General features: G+C 49.9%; 1 protein-coding gene across 2 annotated transcripts in view; it reads right to left on the bottom strand.

The window, feature by feature from the left end:
• Nucleotides 1–3,096: 3,096 nt before the first annotated feature.
• Nucleotides 3,097–18,295, bottom strand: part of Alpk3 (alpha kinase 3) — a 49,435-nt gene continuing 34,236 nt past the window's right edge. For both annotated transcript variants that reach the window (XM_031387169.1, XM_031387170.1), the window contains 9 exons: nt 14,915–16,955; nt 13,635–13,782; nt 13,160–13,287; nt 12,996–13,031; nt 9,621–9,895; nt 8,169–8,257; nt 7,245–7,468; nt 5,356–5,404; nt 3,097–4,742 (listed from right to left, as the gene is read on the bottom strand). In XM_031387169.1, coding sequence (XP_031243029.1) covers nt 4,397–4,742; nt 5,356–5,404; nt 7,245–7,468; nt 8,169–8,257; nt 9,621–9,895; nt 12,996–13,031; nt 13,160–13,287; nt 13,635–13,782; nt 14,915–16,955 — 3,336 coding nt within the window. In that variant the 3' untranslated portion in view covers nt 3,097–4,396. The remainder of the gene's footprint in view (nt 4,743–5,355; nt 5,405–7,244; nt 7,469–8,168; nt 8,258–9,620; nt 9,896–12,995; nt 13,032–13,159; nt 13,288–13,634; nt 13,783–14,914; nt 16,956–18,295) is intronic.

The raw sequence follows: 18,295 nt of genomic DNA, 5'->3' as shown, positions 1-18,295 counted from the left end.
TCTGTAGACCAGGCTGGCCTCAAACTCAGAAATCTGCCTGCCTCTGCCTCCCAAGTGCTGGGATTAATTAAAGGCATGAGCCACCACTGCCCAGCTTCCTTTCAGAATCTTTATCAGGAATTTGGTGGAACTGAAGAGGTTTAGCATGCAACCAGGACATTTAATTTGGTCAGAACTGTCAGCTGATTGAATTCATAGGAACATATTTCACTATAGGCCTGGATATATGGTAGTGAGTAAAGGCCATTACCTCATCTCAGAAATCTATATAATCTTCTCCTATTATAACTCCGCCATCTCCTCTAGGCCTCAGTTCCAGGGTAAGGTCCTTCCTCCTGCACAGTGCATCCCTGAGGCTGTGTGGAAGGGAGCAACCACTACCTCCTTCGCCATTTAGAAATTATCTGTAAGCTCTGTTGACTCCAGGGTCTCTAGTAGCAGTAGGAGGCTCTTCCTGCCCAGAGACAGTGGCAAGCGTGAAGCCACAAAGGGCCAGGTGACCCCAGCATGCCACACAATAGAGCACTCTTAGTTGTATAATTGTGGGGGGTTGTTCAGGTGTCTGGGGGTATGCACCTGTGCATGTGCATGCAGAGGCCAGGGGATGATGTTGGGTGACCTCTTCCATCACTCTCCCATCTTATTCCCTTGAGACAGGGTCTCTCACTGAACCTGGATTTAGGCTGGAAGCTGATGAGCCCCAATGATTCCTGTCTCTGCCCCGCACCCAAGAACCGGGTTTACAGATGGGTGCTTTTGACTATACCCAACATTCTTTGAGATTACAACATTCCTCCCTTCTCTTCCCCTCCTCCAAACCCTCCTATGTATGTATCCCTCCCCATCCTCCTCCTTCAAATTCATGGCCTCTTTTTCTCATAAATTGTTATTGTAGGCATATATGTATATGTGTATATATGTACATGCATATTCTTAAACAAAACCTGTGTATCCATATTGTGTACTTGTATGTTTTTTTTAGCGCTGACCATTGGGCACTAGACCACCAGTCGGTGTGCTCCTCCCTGGGGAAGAGAACCCCTCTCAGTCCCAGCTTTCCTCGGCAGCCTCAGTTGCCTAGCCTACAGTCCTCTGTGCAGGGTTGAGGTCTCAATGGGCTTTTCACCACACAGTTTGACACACGCACTGGTGTCCTGCCTGCTCAGCTCGCCTTCGGGCTGTCATGTTGGTGAGACTTTCAGGTGCAGCTGCTGATGTTACTAGGAAACGCAAGCTCATAGCAACCTTCCTGATCTTCTGGCTCTGCCGTATCTCCTCTTCCACAGCGTTCCCTAAGTTTTAGACTTAGGAGTGTTTTGTAGATGTATCTATTCATTGGGACTGGGCTCCACAACTCTGCAATTTGATTGGCTGTGGTTTTCTGTAGTACTCTTTGTCTGATGCTAAGAGAAGTTTCCTTGATGATGCGTGAAGACACTCATCTATGGCTACAAGGACAGGCTGTTGTTAGGGAGTATGCACATTAGTGGTTGGATGTAGATTCTCCTCCAGTGACCATGATGGCTCTAACACTGGCAGTTAGCTGGGGTTCCAGTACCAGGCACAGGTGGCCTCTTGTTGGGTTGGTCTTAAGTCCAATTAGGGAGTTGTTGGTTACCACCAACATGTGCATGCCATTTTTTTTTTTTTTTACATGTATGCTGGGATTCAAACTTAGGTCCTCACAATTACACAGCGAATGTTTCTTCCTGCTGAGCAGAGCCATCTTCCTAGCCCCAGCTTCTGTTATACAAGATAAGCCTTTGCTCTGTAGCATCACTATGCATTTTAAACTGGCCTTGAACAGTACTCTCCTGCCTCACACTTCTGAGCATTAGGGCTGCAAGCATGTACCACCACATCACTACTCTCCAAGGCTAGACAGCTTTGTTACCATGTCTAGTTCTTCCCATGGTGCCACATGTGAAACTCCTTCTTACTTGGGACCAACAAGGCAAGCAGACAGCTGAAGAAGCCTCAGTCTCAAGGACAGTGTAGGCTGCTTGGCCAGCTCTGGGTGGACCATGACAGATGTCCTCCTCCCTATAGACTCTTTCCTGAGGAGAAATAACTTGATCGCCATCACCAGTGTTAGTTTCAGGCAGTTGTTGCAGCGGGTCCTAAGTGAAGCATGCTGCTCTTAGGATTGTGTCTGTCTGAGCCTTAGTCTTGGCTTTCTGAGCCTCTCACTGCAACACCACAGTCTTTTGATAACCATGTCCTCAACACATGAGCTTTCACTCCATCCCATCCTTCTAAATAGTCATGTGAAACATAACCACATTTCCACCAGTAGTGGAACTAAATACATGACAACATATAATATTAAAATAGAAATGGGCTGGGTGGTGGTGGCGCACACATTTAATCCCAGCACTTGGGAAGCAGAGGCAGGTGGATTTCTGAGTTCGAGGCCAGCCTGGTCTACAGAGTGAGTTCCAGGACAGCCAGGGCTATAGAGAAAAACCCTGACTAGAAAAAAACCAAAATAAATAAATAAATAAATAAAATAAAATAAAAATGACACAACTCTCACTGGATACTCAGGCTATAAGTGGGGACACGCTGGGGGAGGAAGAAAAAGGAGAGAGTCCCCTAAGCAGAGAGACGGTAGAAGTTAGAAGCATGCCCCTGGAAGGGGAAGTGTCAATCACAGGAAGGCCCAGGGCTGGGCAGGGTGGAATAGGGCAGGTCATGAGCACTTGCTGGAAAGGAGGAAAGAACCCGGTAAGTAGGTGGAAGAAAGATGCTCTCCTGCTGGGCTCCTCCTGCAGTGGTGGCTGCAGCAGTGACCCGCAGTGATGAGGGAGCTTCTGCTGAGCCCCTAGCTAGCTCTGCTCTTCCTTCTTGGATCCCTTCCAGTTCCTCTTCTAAATCAAAGGCTTAATTCCAAAGGGGTTGAGTTCTCAGACACCCTGCCGCAGGGCAGGAGTCATGAGCTCAGTTGCCCCTCAGCACTGACCATCCAGAGGTGGCCACAGACAGCTGAGACTGAACCTCAGGATAGGAGCCAAACATGGATCAGATCCATGTTGGCCCAGGCCCAGGGACAACGGAGAGCCTGCCTGACCTTTCTTAATCGATAATCACACCACATGAGGGCAACAAACAGGACACACAGTCGCTGCCTTTATTGCATAGCAAGGGGAGCAGGCTAGCTCCAGACATACCCCATCCCAGGTCTCAAGGAGGGGTAACTAGAAAGGGCCCAGGGTGCTGGACCCAGCACAGAAATTCCCTGGGAACCCACACCTGAGTATCTAGAGTTGAGCCCCAGGATCAAGAGCAAATGGTTGGAGGTAGACATAAAGACATTCTTCTCTACACAAGCATATGAATGGATTGCAACCCTCCAGGAACACCCTGGGCCTCCCCTTCCTTCGAATGAGGGACAGTCCCAGTCTTCTAGTCCTTGAGGACAGAGATGTGACATTTACTGCAACCTCACTCTTTTCAGAACAGAGCATAAGGCACCTCAGAGTTAATCCCTGGCCCCAGTTCACAGGTTCTCACGCTGCCTCCCTCCTCCTGAGCAGAGAACCTGGGAGATCAGGAGAGAGGGCTTTAGGTAGAGTGAAGCCAATGTCTATTCCTCACCCAGACATTGGTGGGTAGGATGCAGGGTCAGGATGGAAGGAGCCCTTGGACAAAGGAACAAGCAAACGCCAGTGAAGAGCAGGCAACAGACTGAATTGGGTTCAAAGCCTGGGGTGGGGAATGGGCGTGTGTGCAAGGCAGCATGGGAAACAAGTAAGTGCAGAGTGACAACATGTACCATCAAAAAAAAAAAAAAAAAAAAACACTGCACACAGACGTGACAGGCTCCAGAGGGAAGGCTCTGGGGCCCGGGGTACTCAGGACAGGTTAGTGGCAGGATAAACTGTGATGAATGAGGCAAAGAAGCTGAAAGGAGACGAAACCCTGAGAGGCACAAGGCTAGACCCCACAGGAAGTCTAGTGCCCTGAGGACAGGGAAAGAGCCAGGATAAGGAGGGGTAAAAAGGTAAATGCTGGCCCACCGGGCCCCAGAGTGCAACATTTGCTCGTGTGGTGACTAGGGCAAAGGGTCAGAGTGCAGAACTCATGCAGAGGACTCAGGAGCCCCCAGCAGTGGCAAGTGTAAACTTAAACGAGGGCCTAGGCCACCAGGCACTTGGAGGTGGGCCCCACTTGGGGCCTGGGAGCCCTGGGTGATAAAGAAAATAGAAGAGGCCAATAGGTCATGTGCCCAAAGCCTTCCAATGAGGTGAAACTACTCAGAGAGGTCCCCAAAGCATGCCTCCTCTGGGCACCTTCTCTGGTTAGTCCTGAATTGAAAAAAAAAGTCTCCATCTGGTTCAAGCTGCTTCCTGGTTGGTCTGCTCTTGGGTAGTGGCCCCCCAGCCTCCTGGTGGGGCTACCGCATGCTCTGGGCCTTAGAGCTCCTGTCTTGGGCAGGGGGCTGTCCCAGTAACTGAACAGTGGCTGCCTGGGAGGCCTGAGGTGTGGCCTTGGAGCCTGGAGTGCTCCTCCTGGAGCCCTGAGGACTGGGAGGGCCTTTCTTCTGGGGCTGAGGACTCAGCTGGGAGCCTTTTCTGCCAGCAGATGGACTTTTGGAGCCCTTGGCCTTGGCTTGAGGGTGGGCAGCCTCAGGGCCCTTGAGGGGTTTCAGCCCCAGCATCTCACAGTAGGTGTTACACTGGTGGGAAGAGGCAAACTGGTCCAGCAGGGCAGGAAAACAGCTCTCCTTGAGGCCTTGGTATCTGTAGCCAAACAAAAGAGCTGAGTGGGTCCTACTGTGCCACAGGTCCGTGGTAGCTGGCTTTGGGTGGCTGACACCTGAGTGTTGCGACAGAATGCTACCTCAGGTGGCTCCCTCTCAAACTCAAACTTTGAACAGGTTCATTATACCCTGATATACACATAAGATTCATCAGTTGGGCCATTCATTGAAATGTAAATGTCTACTATAGTCTGCCCCCATCCCAACCCTCCATCCCTACCTAGCTGTAGCTACAGGACCCTTGCTGGTGTGTGTAATGAGTGAGTGTGTGTGTGTGAATGTGTGAGTGTGTGTGTGTGTGTGTGTGTGTGTGTGTGTGTGTGTATTGTCTTCTGTAGCTTTCTTAAAGAGGAAAGAAGTGGGAGAGGACCCAGGATTGCAGGAAACTTTTTGTGTGGGCATTATGGGCAGGGGTATAGGGCAGGGAGGATCAGTGTCCCCAGGGTATTACCAGTTGTCACATAACTTCAGGTTCACGTGACTGGTGTTATACAGGCCCAGGCCCAGCACTTCAGGAATGAAGAGTCATTAGGAGTTGAGGTACCCCAAGAAGAATGACTCTCTATGACGTTCTATCCTCAAGAAACACTCACCCTCGAAGTTTGGTAGCAATCTGAACATCAGTCATCTTCCAGTCAGCCCCTGGGGGGGAAAGGAGGAGTTGATCCCAGCCTGGCAGCTCCCAGGACCCTGTGTTTCCAGCACAAGGTCACCGAGAGAGGGACAAGAGAGGGACGTCCTGCAGCAACTGTGCAAGACCAACTTCATAGGTCAGACCAGCATGCGATGAGTTATCCCTGGGCTCTGGACTCAAACTTTCTCCTTCCTCATAACAGGGAGCTCTAAGAACCAGGGAGCCTTCTAGGTAAAGGGAGACTTGGAGAACATAGCCTGACACAATGGAGATAGGAGAAAGATCTCTCACATGTCTCAGCACTCAGGCCCTGGCCTATGATCCTCCTTCTTCATTTCTAAGCTGAGCATCTCTCTAGGGAGTTGCCTTTCCCTCACAGGCTGGGGATCCTTGTCTGCCAGGGTGGAACCATGTGGGGCTCAGGCAGCTCTAGACTTACACTTCAGCTCTATCGCTCCTGAGCTGTGTGAACGTAATAACACTTCATATCAAACCCTCAGCTGTACAAGAAGGGACAGCAGGCCTATCCTGGTCTAACCCTCAGCTGTAGAAGAGAGAACAGCAGGCCTATCCTGGTCTAACCCACAGTTGTACAAGAGGGGACAGCAGGCCTATCCCGGGACATTAAGAAGCTCCCGAGTAGAGGACTCTAACTTTGTGTTCTTTCAGCACTTACTCCATTCTGTGTTATATGAATGGCCCCTTATACTTGCATGGAATGCTAATTTGCAAGAGGTCTTTCCAAATGTAGGGTCTGAGCATTATGAAGACACCATTTGAGAGGATGAAAGGCAGCTCCAACCCAGAGAGACTGAATGACTTGATCTGTTTGAGCTTTGGTGTTCGTTGTTTACAAGAGGGTCTTACTATGTAGCTCAAGATAATTTCCTGGCTTAGTTTCCAAGTGCTGGGATAACAGGTGTGTGTTGTGAATTAATATATTGAATAATAATGGCTTGGTTTATCACCTAGATTCACACACACACACACACACACACACACACACACGCACACGCACACGCACACGCACACGCACACGCACACACACACACACACACACAGAGAGAGAGAGAGAGAGAGAGAGTTCTCAGGTAGCTCAGCCAAAGATGACCACAAACACTTGATCCTTCTGTTTCTCCTTCCAGAGTGCTGGGATGACAATTTCTCTGTGTTTGTGAAGGACTCTCATTTGCTGCCCAAGCTGACAGCAAACTCAAGATTCTCCTGCTTTGGCTTCATGATTCCACGGTTAGATGCATGCAGGACCGTGAATGGCAATAAAGCTTTTGCTCTATGGTAGTAGAGAGTTTTGGAGGTTTAGGAGTGAGAAAGTCAAGAGCACAGTGGCAGGCAAAGGAGGTACTGGAAAGCTGGCTGTGGGTTTTGAACTGGATTCCATGAGGTGCTCCAGAAAACAACTTTGTTTTAAATTGTAAGTGGCCTGAACGTACTTCTTTAGATGCAGAGGAGAACAGGGTGGCATTGGGGACACCTGTAACCCCAGTGCTTGGAGACAGGAAGCCAGTCTAGTCTACATATTCCAAGCCAGCTGGGGTTATATAGCAAGACATGTCCTAAAAATTAAAACTATTTTATGTAACTTTGCATAAATCTAAAACAAAAGAAATCTTTTAAATTTTTGGTGGGTGGGTCTGGACTCCTTTAAATGTAACTACATTACTACTTGGCTACTAAGGAATGCATGCAAAGCAGCCTCTGTCCAGTCTTAGACACAGAAACCCCCATGAAACACACAGGAGAATAAATGTGAGCTAGTGAGCACGCTCTGTGCTCTGCCTTCTCTACGTGCTTCCATGTCACACACCTGCGAGTCCCCCACCCTCATACCTGCCAAATCTGTGACAAGAAAGCTGCCGTTCGTCCACTGATACAGCCAGTGCTGGAAGGTTTGGCATTTCTGCACAGCCTCGGAGCTGCTGGCTGCTGCTGGGGCCCCAGCACAGCCCCACTGCCTGGAACAGCAAGTCTGCAGGGGCTTGCCGAGATCTTCCTCCAGGGTAGCATACGGTATATTGTTTGCAGGCCGGTAGATCAAGTAAAGTGGGATGATCCTAAAGATAGTGGCACCCAGCGGTGAGTGGGAGGAGTGGCCACAGAGAGCACACCCTGTTCTCACTTTACCTAAAAGAAGGGATCTTCCTGGAATGGGTTCTTGGCTCTGAGTATAGAGGATGGAGGGAGGATAGAAAATGGCCACTGACTTCAGAGTCGAGCCCATTCTCTGTGGTTTGTAGGACTAAAGTTAGACCCTGGTGCACCCTAGGGCCGCCTGTGTTTGGGTGAGGGCTGAGGAAAGTGTGTGCAAAGAGAAAGAACACCTGAAGGAAGGACTCAAGGGACTCAGCTAGACTTGATGCCAGCAGGAGACCAGGCACACACAGGCATTTACAGCTCATGCCAAAAGTCCACACTGACCCACCTGCCCACCTGCCACATCCTCATCTTACCCAGCTGCCTAGTGGAACCAGCCTAGAGCCTGTGGCTGAAGCCCCGCAACAGGCAAAATGTGGACTAAAGGTGATGGGAAGGAATGGGGGGTGGGAATGGGGGGCACTAAGGGGAGAGACTTATAGTCTTAAAGTGTATAGTGATCTTATGTCATTACTTCCATATGTAGGATCACCGAGCAGAGTGTGGGGTGGCTGTGAGGCCATCTGTACCTGGGAGGAACTCACGAGGGGCCTGGGAGGCTGTGAAATTGCTTTACACAAGCTGAAGACATGCTTCCCAAGCCCCCTTTGGCATACTCACTCGGGCACCTCTCCGAAGCCAGAGGCCGCCCGGGTTTCAGCTGCAAAGATTTTGCAGTACTCTCGACTCATGTTCTGGATCTTGCATCCCTATGGATTAGAAGAAACCGAATCTCATCACTGAGGAAGCTCCCAGTTGGCTGGTATGCCTGTCTGAGAGAACAGGCTCCTGCCAGGTGACTGCAGGGAGAATTCCAGGCCACTGCAAAGCAGGGCTCACTGTTCAGGCTTGCCTCTCTGTGCCTAAGGCTCTCTTCTGAATAACAACAGGCTGTGGGCTTTTGGTTAAATTTAGGTTTTCCAAGTAGTTTCTGAGCTGGGTGGACTGGATCTTTAATGCTAGGGAATGCAGCCCAAGGGACCCCTCTGCAGAGTGGGGGAGGGGAACTATCCTTCCCACCCACATGACTCTCTTTTACTCCACATAATAAGACTTCAGTGAGTGATTTGAAAAAGGAGAAAGGTTTCTGCTACAAAAATGGTAATTTAGAGGCTGGGGAGATAGATCAAATCTGTGATTCACTAGTCTTCCAGAGGACCTAGGTTTGATTCCCAGACTCACAGGGGATCTGACACCCTTTTCTTGGTGTCACATATACATAAAAAAAATGTAGGGCTGGCAAGATGGCTCAGCGGGTAAGAGCACTGACTGCTCTTCCAAAGGTCCTGAGTTCGGATCCCAGCAACCACATGGTGGCTCACAACCACCCGTAATGAGATTTGATGCCTTCTTTTGGTGCGTCTGAAGACAGCTACAATGTATTACGTGGCCGCTGGAGCTCATGGCCATCTGTACAACTACAGTGTACTCATACACATAAAGATAAATAAATAAATAAATCGTTTTAAAAAAAATGTAATTGGGTGTGGTAACACATGCCTTTAATCTCAGCATTCAGGAGGCAGAGGCAGGTGGATCTCTGAGTTTAAGATCAGCCTGGTCTACATAGAAAATTTGAGGCCAGCCAGAACTACGCAGAAAAAGGTAAAGTGTTCAGTGTGTGTGTGAGAGTGTTTGTTGCACAAGCATTGAAGACCTGAGTTCAAATTCCAAGGATTCATGTAAAGGTCAGCCTTGGCTATGTGCCATCCTGTACCCAGGTTGCTAGGGCTCACAAGTTGTCATCCCGGTTGTGTGTTCAGTAAGAGATCCTGTTTTGAGTGAATAAAGCAAAGAGTAACAGAGCAGAACACCCAGAATCCTCCTCTGTCTCCTGCATGGGCGCACACATGCATGCACCTACGCACAGGAATTTGAAAAGTAGGTTCCAAATGGTTCGCTGAGGCCAAGGAGCTGGAGTCACAGCTGTACCTCAGCCAGTCCTTGAAACCCACCCTAGAAGTTTCATAAGCTTGAAATGGAGGTGGCTTCTATCTTACATGGGGCTTCCAGAAGAAGCCAGATGGGGAAGGGGAAGAGATAATGGAGTACAGAGAAGGGGAGGGACAGTACCTGGATAGTGACGTCATAGTTTCTGCCCAGAAGAGAAGTCTCACTGCTGGGTCCAAACACAAGCAGGCTGGATACCTTGATGATGCACGTGCGACCAGATTCGAAGATGGGTTCCAGCCCATAGATGACCTTGGCCCGGGATGCCTTCTGAAGGCCATGTCCACCCCCTCGCAGTTCCTCGCTCACCAATCGCCCAAAGAGCTTGTCCCCCCAGCAGCCAGAGTCAGCCAGACCCTTAGCAAACACCATGGGGGTCATCTCAATCTCTTCTCCAACTGAGAGAGAACAGGAGAAACATGGGAACTCGCACCTCCCTCCAGTGATGCAGGGTTCAGAGGGAAGGACAGGGCTCAGACAGTCCCTATGCTGTTTATCCACTGCACTCAATTTTTAATCTGAGATTGCTCTTGGGATGCAAAACTCTGAGACTCCCTTCACACAGTAGGGTGCTTTCCCTTGTCACATAGTAGGGTGCTTGGGGCAGCTATCTGAGTGAACTCCTACCTACGGTGGCCACCACACTGCAAATACTCAGTACCTGCCTGCAGAAGACCTGTGTCTTCTATCACATTTGCAGCCAGCATGGATTACCAGAATTACCTCCTACAATGAAGTGTTTTGAGGGAATAGATCAATGCCTCCTAGGCATTGTTTCCCAGTAAACAGAAGCAGAGCTCCCTGAAGAAATGATTAGTTCCAAGGTTTACAGGAAGTACATGGGATGGATCCAAACCATATGGCACCAGGATACAAGGACATGACCATCAGCTCCTGGGAAGCCAGGCCTTTCATCCTAGGTACTTGGAGGCTGAGGTGGGAACACAGGGTCAAGGCCTGCCTGGGTTACTGTGGGTGAACTCGAGGCTAGTGTAGGCAACTTACTGAGACTGTCTCAAAATAAAAGGTAGGGGAAAGGGGGGTTAGACAGCTCAGGAGGGATCCCTTGCTCAGCATATGCCAGGCCCTGGGTTCAATCTCTGCTACTGTAAGGCAAGACAATAATGCAGACTATCAGAGGTTTGTCAAAAGAGCGAAGAGCCAACTGAAGGGATTTCATTTGGCTAAGAATGAAGAAATTTTAGCAACAAAGAAAATAATTAATGTAAGGTACTAAACATATCAAATATATTAAAAGGTCTACTAGTTCATAATGGTAATTGAAAAAAAAAAACCCAAAAACCTCCCAGTGTCCCTAGAAAAAGAACCAAGCCTCACTAGTCACCTTAGAGGCCTCCCAGAGATAAGCTAATTATTCTGAAGGTAGTCAGTACAGGGAAAGCGAGCGCTTCACTTTCATCTACTCCTAGAACGTTTGTGTCAAGGCAACCGGTGCTCATGCCTTCTCAGTGAGTGCAGTGAATGGTGGCATTGCATACCCCCATGTTATAGCGTGAATGGTGGCATTGCATACCCCCATGTTATAGCGTGAATGGTGGCATTGCATACTCCCATGTTATAGCGTGAATGGTGGCATTGCAAACCCCTATGTTATAGTTGCCTGAGATGGTGGGCTCAGGCAATAGGCAGTGCCCACTGAGTCACCGCACGACAGAGTGGGCTGGGGAAGAGTATTTTTTAACTTTACAAAAGGTTGCTGAACTTAGTGTGCAGTTGGCATTGCTAAAAGTGGTAGATGTGACACTGCTGCTTCTGGGAGGGATGAGAAGGGAATAAACAGTATGTCTTGGACCGTCGCCTCCATTGGTGGTGGTTTTGGAGACAGTGGCTCACTATACAGCCCAGGCAAACCTTGAACTCATAATCCTCCTGCCTCAGCCTCCTAGGGGTTAGGGTTATAGACATGTAACACTACATCTAGTGTGTGGATTACTCTGGCCAAGAAAAACAAAAACAAACAAACAAACAAACAAAGCAAAAGCAGCATCACCCCTGTGTCTGAAGCAACTTTCTACTCTAATTATCAGTTTGGAAGAAGCATATGGTTGGAAGGATTTGGTACATGAGGACAGAGTGAACAGGAGCTAGACTATGAGACATTCCACAGGGGCTGGGAAGATGGCTCAGTCCATTAAGTGCTTGCCACTAAAGCAGGAGGGCCTGACTTCAGTCACCAGTCATGGTATGCCACCGTAAATTCTAGCACTGGAGACGCAGAGACAGGAAGAGCCCTGGGGTTTACCCAATTGGATAGACTCAGGTCTCAGTGAGTAAGCTTATGTCAAAAAGAGCAATATTCCTGAGAAGCAATACTCATTAAAGTTGATCACTAGCATCTACACAAATGTATAGCACACACAAACACACACAGAGACAGAGAGAGAGAGAGAGAGAGAGAGAGAGAGAGAGAGAGAGGGAGAGGGAGAGACTTCGACAAATGAAAGCCAAGAGAGAAAACAAGCAAGGGGGGAGGAACAATAACATATTAGACAACATAGGAGACATATCAGACTAATTAACTAGTGGCTCCTGACTCAAACAGATGCATGAACACCACTGGGGAAAGTGGACATTGGGTGATATTAAAGAATTCCTAAGTTCTTGATCTGGTTGAGGTTTTAGTTTCTTTGATTTTGTTGTTGTTGAGACAGGGTCTCATTCTATAGACTGGGATGGGTTGTAATTTCGCTATGTAGATCATGCTGGCCTGAAATATATGATAATTCTCTAGATTCTGGCTCAAAGTGCTGGGCTAGGCATGCACCTCCATGCCTAGCCCAGATGTGGTTCAGTGTGATAGATTAAATGCTACCAGACAACTGAACACAGAGACTTTACAGCAAACTCTCCTCCAATAGGCAAACCCTTGAAGTGTTTGTCAAATGTTGGGGGTAGCCAGGCATGGTGGCACACACATTTAATCTCAGCATTTAGGAGGCAGAGGCAGGTGGATCTCTGTGAGTTTGAGACCAACCGGGTCTACATAATGAGTTCCAGGGCAACTAGGGCTACACAGTGAAATGCTGACTCTGAAACAAAGAGCCAGCTTGAGGTTATATATCCGAAGAGCTGTGGAAAATGCATGCTTCTTTCCTAGACATTCAGGATGTGTGAACAAGGGGCTAAGAAGCTGTTGGGCTTGCAGCAGACTATCTGTGACTAATGCCAAAGTCCACAGAGCACTGTGAGAAACTCTGGGTCTTGGTGGTTGTCCTACTCTTCAAGTACTTTGATGAGGACAGAGGGCTGCATTGACTCCTGCTAAGTGCCCCACCCCCACCCTCACCCCAGCTCATCTTCCTCCACAATCTTTAGAAATACCAGACCCCCATCACCCCTTACAAGCCATATCTTAAACTGGAGGCAAAGAGAAACAGCGTGCAGATTTAGGAAGGATTGTAAGCCCCTAAGGACAGAAACCCTGCAAAGGGCAGGCCTGGGGATGAAGACTTGCCCCCTACCAGAGGGCCAACATACCTTCACCTTCCTCTCTGGATATGAAGCCGGACAATACTATGTGGAGAAAAAGAGAGTACTGCTGTCTTCAGGCTGTCTCTCCAGGCAGAGCCCCATCCCTGCACAACACAGTGCTGCCTCCCACAATGCAAGGCCAGGCAGGCTAAAATCCATAGGACACTCACCCTCGGGGCTGAGGCAGAAGTCAGTGGAAGCTGAGCCATGCTCATTTTGGATGGTACAGCGATACACACCACAGTCCATGGGAGACGCCTGCACGATGGCCAAGGCCGCTGGCCCCTCATCCCCTGCACTGCAGAGAGTGGAGACCCTTCTCGTGAGGGTTATCACCCAGGGCCTTCGACCCAACTCTCACAGGCTGCTGGGAACCCAGGCTCTGGGAGCCCTGGGAAGGTGGTGAGAGGTTCCAGGTCAGAAACTGGTCCTCAATCACACAGGTGACACTTACTTGCTGTGTGACTTGAGACCCATGATTTAAGACCTCTGAGTTTCAATTTTCTGACCTCCACATGAAATAAAAGACTCACTCACTGGGACTAGGGTGAGGATAAAATGAGGGGACAGGTTCAAAATGTCAGTCCCCAGCATGACTGTAACTGGGGAGCCCAGTCAGGCGCCAGTGCTTTCTAGACTGCTTACCTCCTGCTTACTTCGCCCACTGGGTGCTGATCCTTTGCCCATGTCAAGACTGAGTCACTAACAATGTTGAAAAACTGGCACCAAAGCTTCAGACTACCAGAGGAATCTGGAAACTGTTCCACCCGAATTTTCCGGATCACCTGTGGGGCTGAGAACAGGACATCTGTCACAACACAGAAGCCGACTCCCTACCACCCTTGCTTTCTCTGGCCACACCCACTAGATCCCTGAGTATCCTTAGGGAACAGCCTGAAAGAAAACAGCACATTCTAAACCCAGCTGTGCCCCCACCCCAAGGGTAGGCATCTAAACCAGGGCAGGAGGTGGGGAGCCAGGATGCAGGGACTCTGAGGCTAAGCCCATCAACAGCGACAAGCAGTCAAGAAAGGCTTTTGCAGCCAGGCGGTGGTGGCATACGCCTTTAGTCCCAGCACTTGGGAGGCAAAGGCAGGTGGATTTCTGAGTTTGAGGCCAGTCTAGTCTACAGAGTGAGTTCCAGGACAGCCAGGGCTACACAGAGAAACCCTGTCTTAACAAACAAACAAACACAAAGAGAGAAAGAGAGAAAAAGAGAAAGAAAGAAAGAAAGAAAGAAAGAAAGAAAGAAAGAAAGAAAGAAAGGAAGGAAGGAAGGAAGGAAGGAAGGAAGGAAGGAAGGAGGGAAAGAAGGAAGGAAGGAAGGAAGGAAGAAAGAAAGAAAGAAAGAAAGAAAGAAAGAAAGAAAGAAAGAAAGGCTTTTGCATTTGCTGTTACTATCTCTATGAATCTGCCTTTGAGTCCTACCTTGACCATGGGATAACCCTGGAACAAGTCTATAAAGGGAGAAATAACGGTGAGGCCAGGAGGCCCCTGAAGCTGGGGCCTGTGCTGAGCTTCAAGTGAGGCAAGTGAAGTGCCTTCACTTGCATGCTTTGTTCTTGTTTGATTTGGTTTTCAGATAGGGTCTCCCTATGTAGTCCAAGCTGACCTTGAACTTTCAGTCTCCTGCCTTAGTTACTGGAATTCAGGGAGCAAAGAAGGTCCTACAATAGCTCGCCCATCACTAGATCTCTCCCAGGCCTTTACCCCTCACTCACAGTGCCACGGCTGCTGCCACTGTCATCTCCCTTCCTGGGGAACTCAAGGATAACAAGCACCAGCCAGGCCTTTCTGAGAGCTCCTAAAGTGCTGTTCCTAAAGGAACTACTGCCTCCTGGCAGGGAGGTGCCTATCATGGGGTGGCGCTCACAAGGGGTCCTATGTTCCCTGCAGCTTTCCCACCCTCCCCTCCCGACACTCACCTTTTAGCAGGTCTTTAGCTTTCCTTGGCTTGGCCAGAGCTTCCTGCTTGACTTCATCCACTGCAGGTTCTGAGTCCAGGCCACTGTCTTTGGGTCTGGAGATCAAATCTCCCGTTGCAGGCTCTTCTGTCCCAGGCACCTCTAACATGCTGGCCTTTCTGGCCTGGGTAGGGGAACGTCTCTCCCGCCCTGGAGTCCCTGGTGACCCAGGTGTCAGGCCTTTCCTGGGTCCCCGGGGGGAAACCGTGGGGCTCTCCCTTTCTTCAGCTTTGTTTGCCTCTCCATCTGATTCTGCTCTGACCTTAGGGAGGAACCTCTTCCTCCGGGCCCCTAGAGCCAGTTCCTCTGGTGTAGCTGCAGGGAGACCCGTCAAAGCCTCCCCTGGAATTGCTTCTTGGCAGGGCTCCTGGGTTCTGTTCTCTGCTGTTTGCCCATCCACCTCCTCTAGCAGGCCCTTCTTGTCACTTTCCTGGGAAGTCCTCTCCCTGGAATCCTCTCCCTCACCAGCTGCAGATCCTTCCTCACCCACCACAATGGCAGGGATGGTGAGAGGGCTGGGGCATGGGCCCCGGGAGCACTGGGCAGCAGCCAGGACCTGCTGGCCAGCCTGTACCTCTCGGTCCAGGAGGCCAGTAAGGCGGCGGGAGGTGCAGGGGCTCAGCAGCAGGGTCTGTGCACTCTGCACTAAGTGATTGTTCTCCACGCGTTCCAGGATGCGCCTCGATGTCCTGGGACTCAGCCCAGCCACTTCCATGGTGGGGACCAGAGTGGAGGAGGAAGTTAAGCCTCCGGTGGCAGTCACTTCCTGGGACTCTGCCCTGGCTTCACTTGTCTCTGGACTGGATAGCTTCAGCAGCAGAAGCAAGTAGTTCTTCAGGGAATCGATTAGGCCAGGGTCACAGCTCCGTGTACCTGAGGACCTCCCGTCCACATTTGGCTCCTTGGCACAGGCTCCCTCACTACTAGTAGCCATGGCTTCTGGTGGGTGACTCTGAGTGGGGGACCTTGGCCCCAGCTGCAGAGTGGGAGCAGAACTCAGCAAGTCCTGGTCCCTGGAGGGAAGGGGGACATCGGTGCTTATAGGCTGAGAAGCTGTGGTGCTGGGTAGCTCCTCTTGCAGACTATTGGTTAGGCCCGTCCCAGGAAGAGAAGGCATGCTGGGCACTTCCTGACTCAAGCTATTTGAATGCCCACCAGAGAGATCCATATACAGGGTCTCCTGGGGCTGCTCCTTCTTGGGGCACTGAGACAGGCTGTCCTCTTGCTTGGCCTTACCTAACCACTCTGGCCTCTGATGGGTTTCTCCTCCCAAATGCTCTGGGTTCCCCTCAGGAGGCAACTGTGGTGGGTACGTATAGTTCCCTGGTGGGGGGCCTAGCAGCATGTCCTCATGGCTTCTGAAGGCTGGCTCTTCAGACCGCAGCATCCTGCCAGATTGTTCTTGGACACAAGATGCTTCTGTGCTCTTCTCAATACATTCTATAGCCTGGGGCTCTCTAGAGCATTCTGATGATGAGAGTTTGAGAGCTCCTGGCAGTGAGCTGAGGCTGGCCACAGACGGCTGCTCTGATTGGGTTTCGAAGGCTGTGGGAATGCTGCCCGCTGACTGTGTCTCCTTTTCTTCCTGTATCCTTGCTTCTCTTGGGTCTTGCTGCCACTTCTCACCTGCCTGCGTCTGTCCTACCTGCGTATCCGCTCTTCTCTGTGTCACCAAATCCTTCCATGAACTCCTGTCTGACTGTGGTCTTTCACTTCCTTGTATCACAATGTCCATCGGTGCCTTCTCATCTGCCTGTGTCCTCGGCGAAGTGTGTGCTCCATCTCCCTGAGTCCTCCCATCCGCTTGCAGCTTTCCATCTGTGTGTGTTTTCTCCCTGCTTCCGGTTCTCCCATCAGCAAGCGTCCTCCTATCTTCCTGAGTTTCCATATCCATGGGCACCGTGACCCCTTGATTTCCAGAGCTGCTGTGATCTACTGAGACAATATCGGAGCTGCTGCTGGCAGACACAGAAGGAGCCAGGGCTGCTGGGGACTCCAGAGCCTGAAAACACATGGTTAAAAGCACAGCCTTAACTGCGCATGTTGGTCTCTGTGCAGTTGGCACCCCAGTTTTCCCTGATTGCATCCAGGGCTGCTCTGCAGAAAATCTTGCCACAGGGTTCCTCAGTCATGCTGAGAACCCAAAAGAACTCAAAGCCCCAGTACTGATCCCAGAAACTAGATTAAAAAATATCAAGAACCCAGGCCCATCTGGCCTTCTGACCTCTCCCTGAAGCAACCTGCCTGTCTTGAGAGACTGTGACTGATCCTGCCAAGTGACTCCTCTATCATGTGGAGGATATTGTCATTGCCCCAGGGCTCCCAGAACCTCCATTTGCCTCCCCTCTTAACCTCCTCCTATCTGTCTGTCTTCCTTCCTTTCCTTCCTTCCTCCTTGCCTCCCTCTCTCCTTCCTTTCTATCTTTTGGGAGGTAGACAGCAGGGGGTTCAAACAGGGTTATATGCAGCACAGGCTAGTCTCAAACTCACTCTGTAGTTGAGGCAGGCCTTCATCCTCCTGCCTCAACCTCCTGAGTGCTGGGATTACAGGCACAAACCACCAGGCTGACTTGTCTTTCTCGTATGTAACACCTGACTTAGAATTACAGTAAATTGAGAGAATGTCACAATGTGTGTTGATAATGGCTTCAAGGATAGCATCTGGCAGAATTACCAGGCATGTGGAAATAACAGGGCGTCATTCAAACCCAGAGTCGGAGAACTCTGAATGACACCCTCCGGTGTCTCTCTACACTTGCTGATGTGGAGCACTGTGCTAGGTTCCCACACACTAGGCTGCCCTCTCACTTCTCACCACAGCATCAGCTAGCCACCCTTAAAGAACAACAGTGGACGGCTCCCAGAGTAAGAGCACTTGTGCTGCGAGTAGGGCAGAAAGCCAGAATGAACCTAGTTCAACAGGACAGAAGGCAAGACCAACTCCCCAAAGCTGTCTTCAGACCTACACACACACACACACACACCCACACACACCCACACCCACACACACACACACACATACACACAGACACACATATAAACACATACACACAGACACACACACACACATACAGACATAAACACACACACAGACATATACACAGACATACACACCCACAGACACATACACACATGGATACATACAGACACACAGACACACACAGACATACATATATAGACACACATACACAGACACACATACAAAGACGCAACACAGACATACACATGGATATACACAGAGAGACACACACAGACACACATATAAACACATACACACAGACACACACACACACATACAGACATAAACACACACACAGACATACAGACACAGATATACACACA

The sequence above is a fragment of the Mastomys coucha genome, unplaced genomic scaffold (assembly GCF_008632895.1).
Source record: "Mastomys coucha isolate ucsf_1 unplaced genomic scaffold, UCSF_Mcou_1 pScaffold21, whole genome shotgun sequence".
NCBI classification, from domain to species: Eukaryota; Metazoa; Chordata; class Mammalia; order Rodentia; family Muridae; genus Mastomys; species Mastomys coucha.
This window is presented reverse-complemented; position numbering and strand designations above follow the sequence as displayed.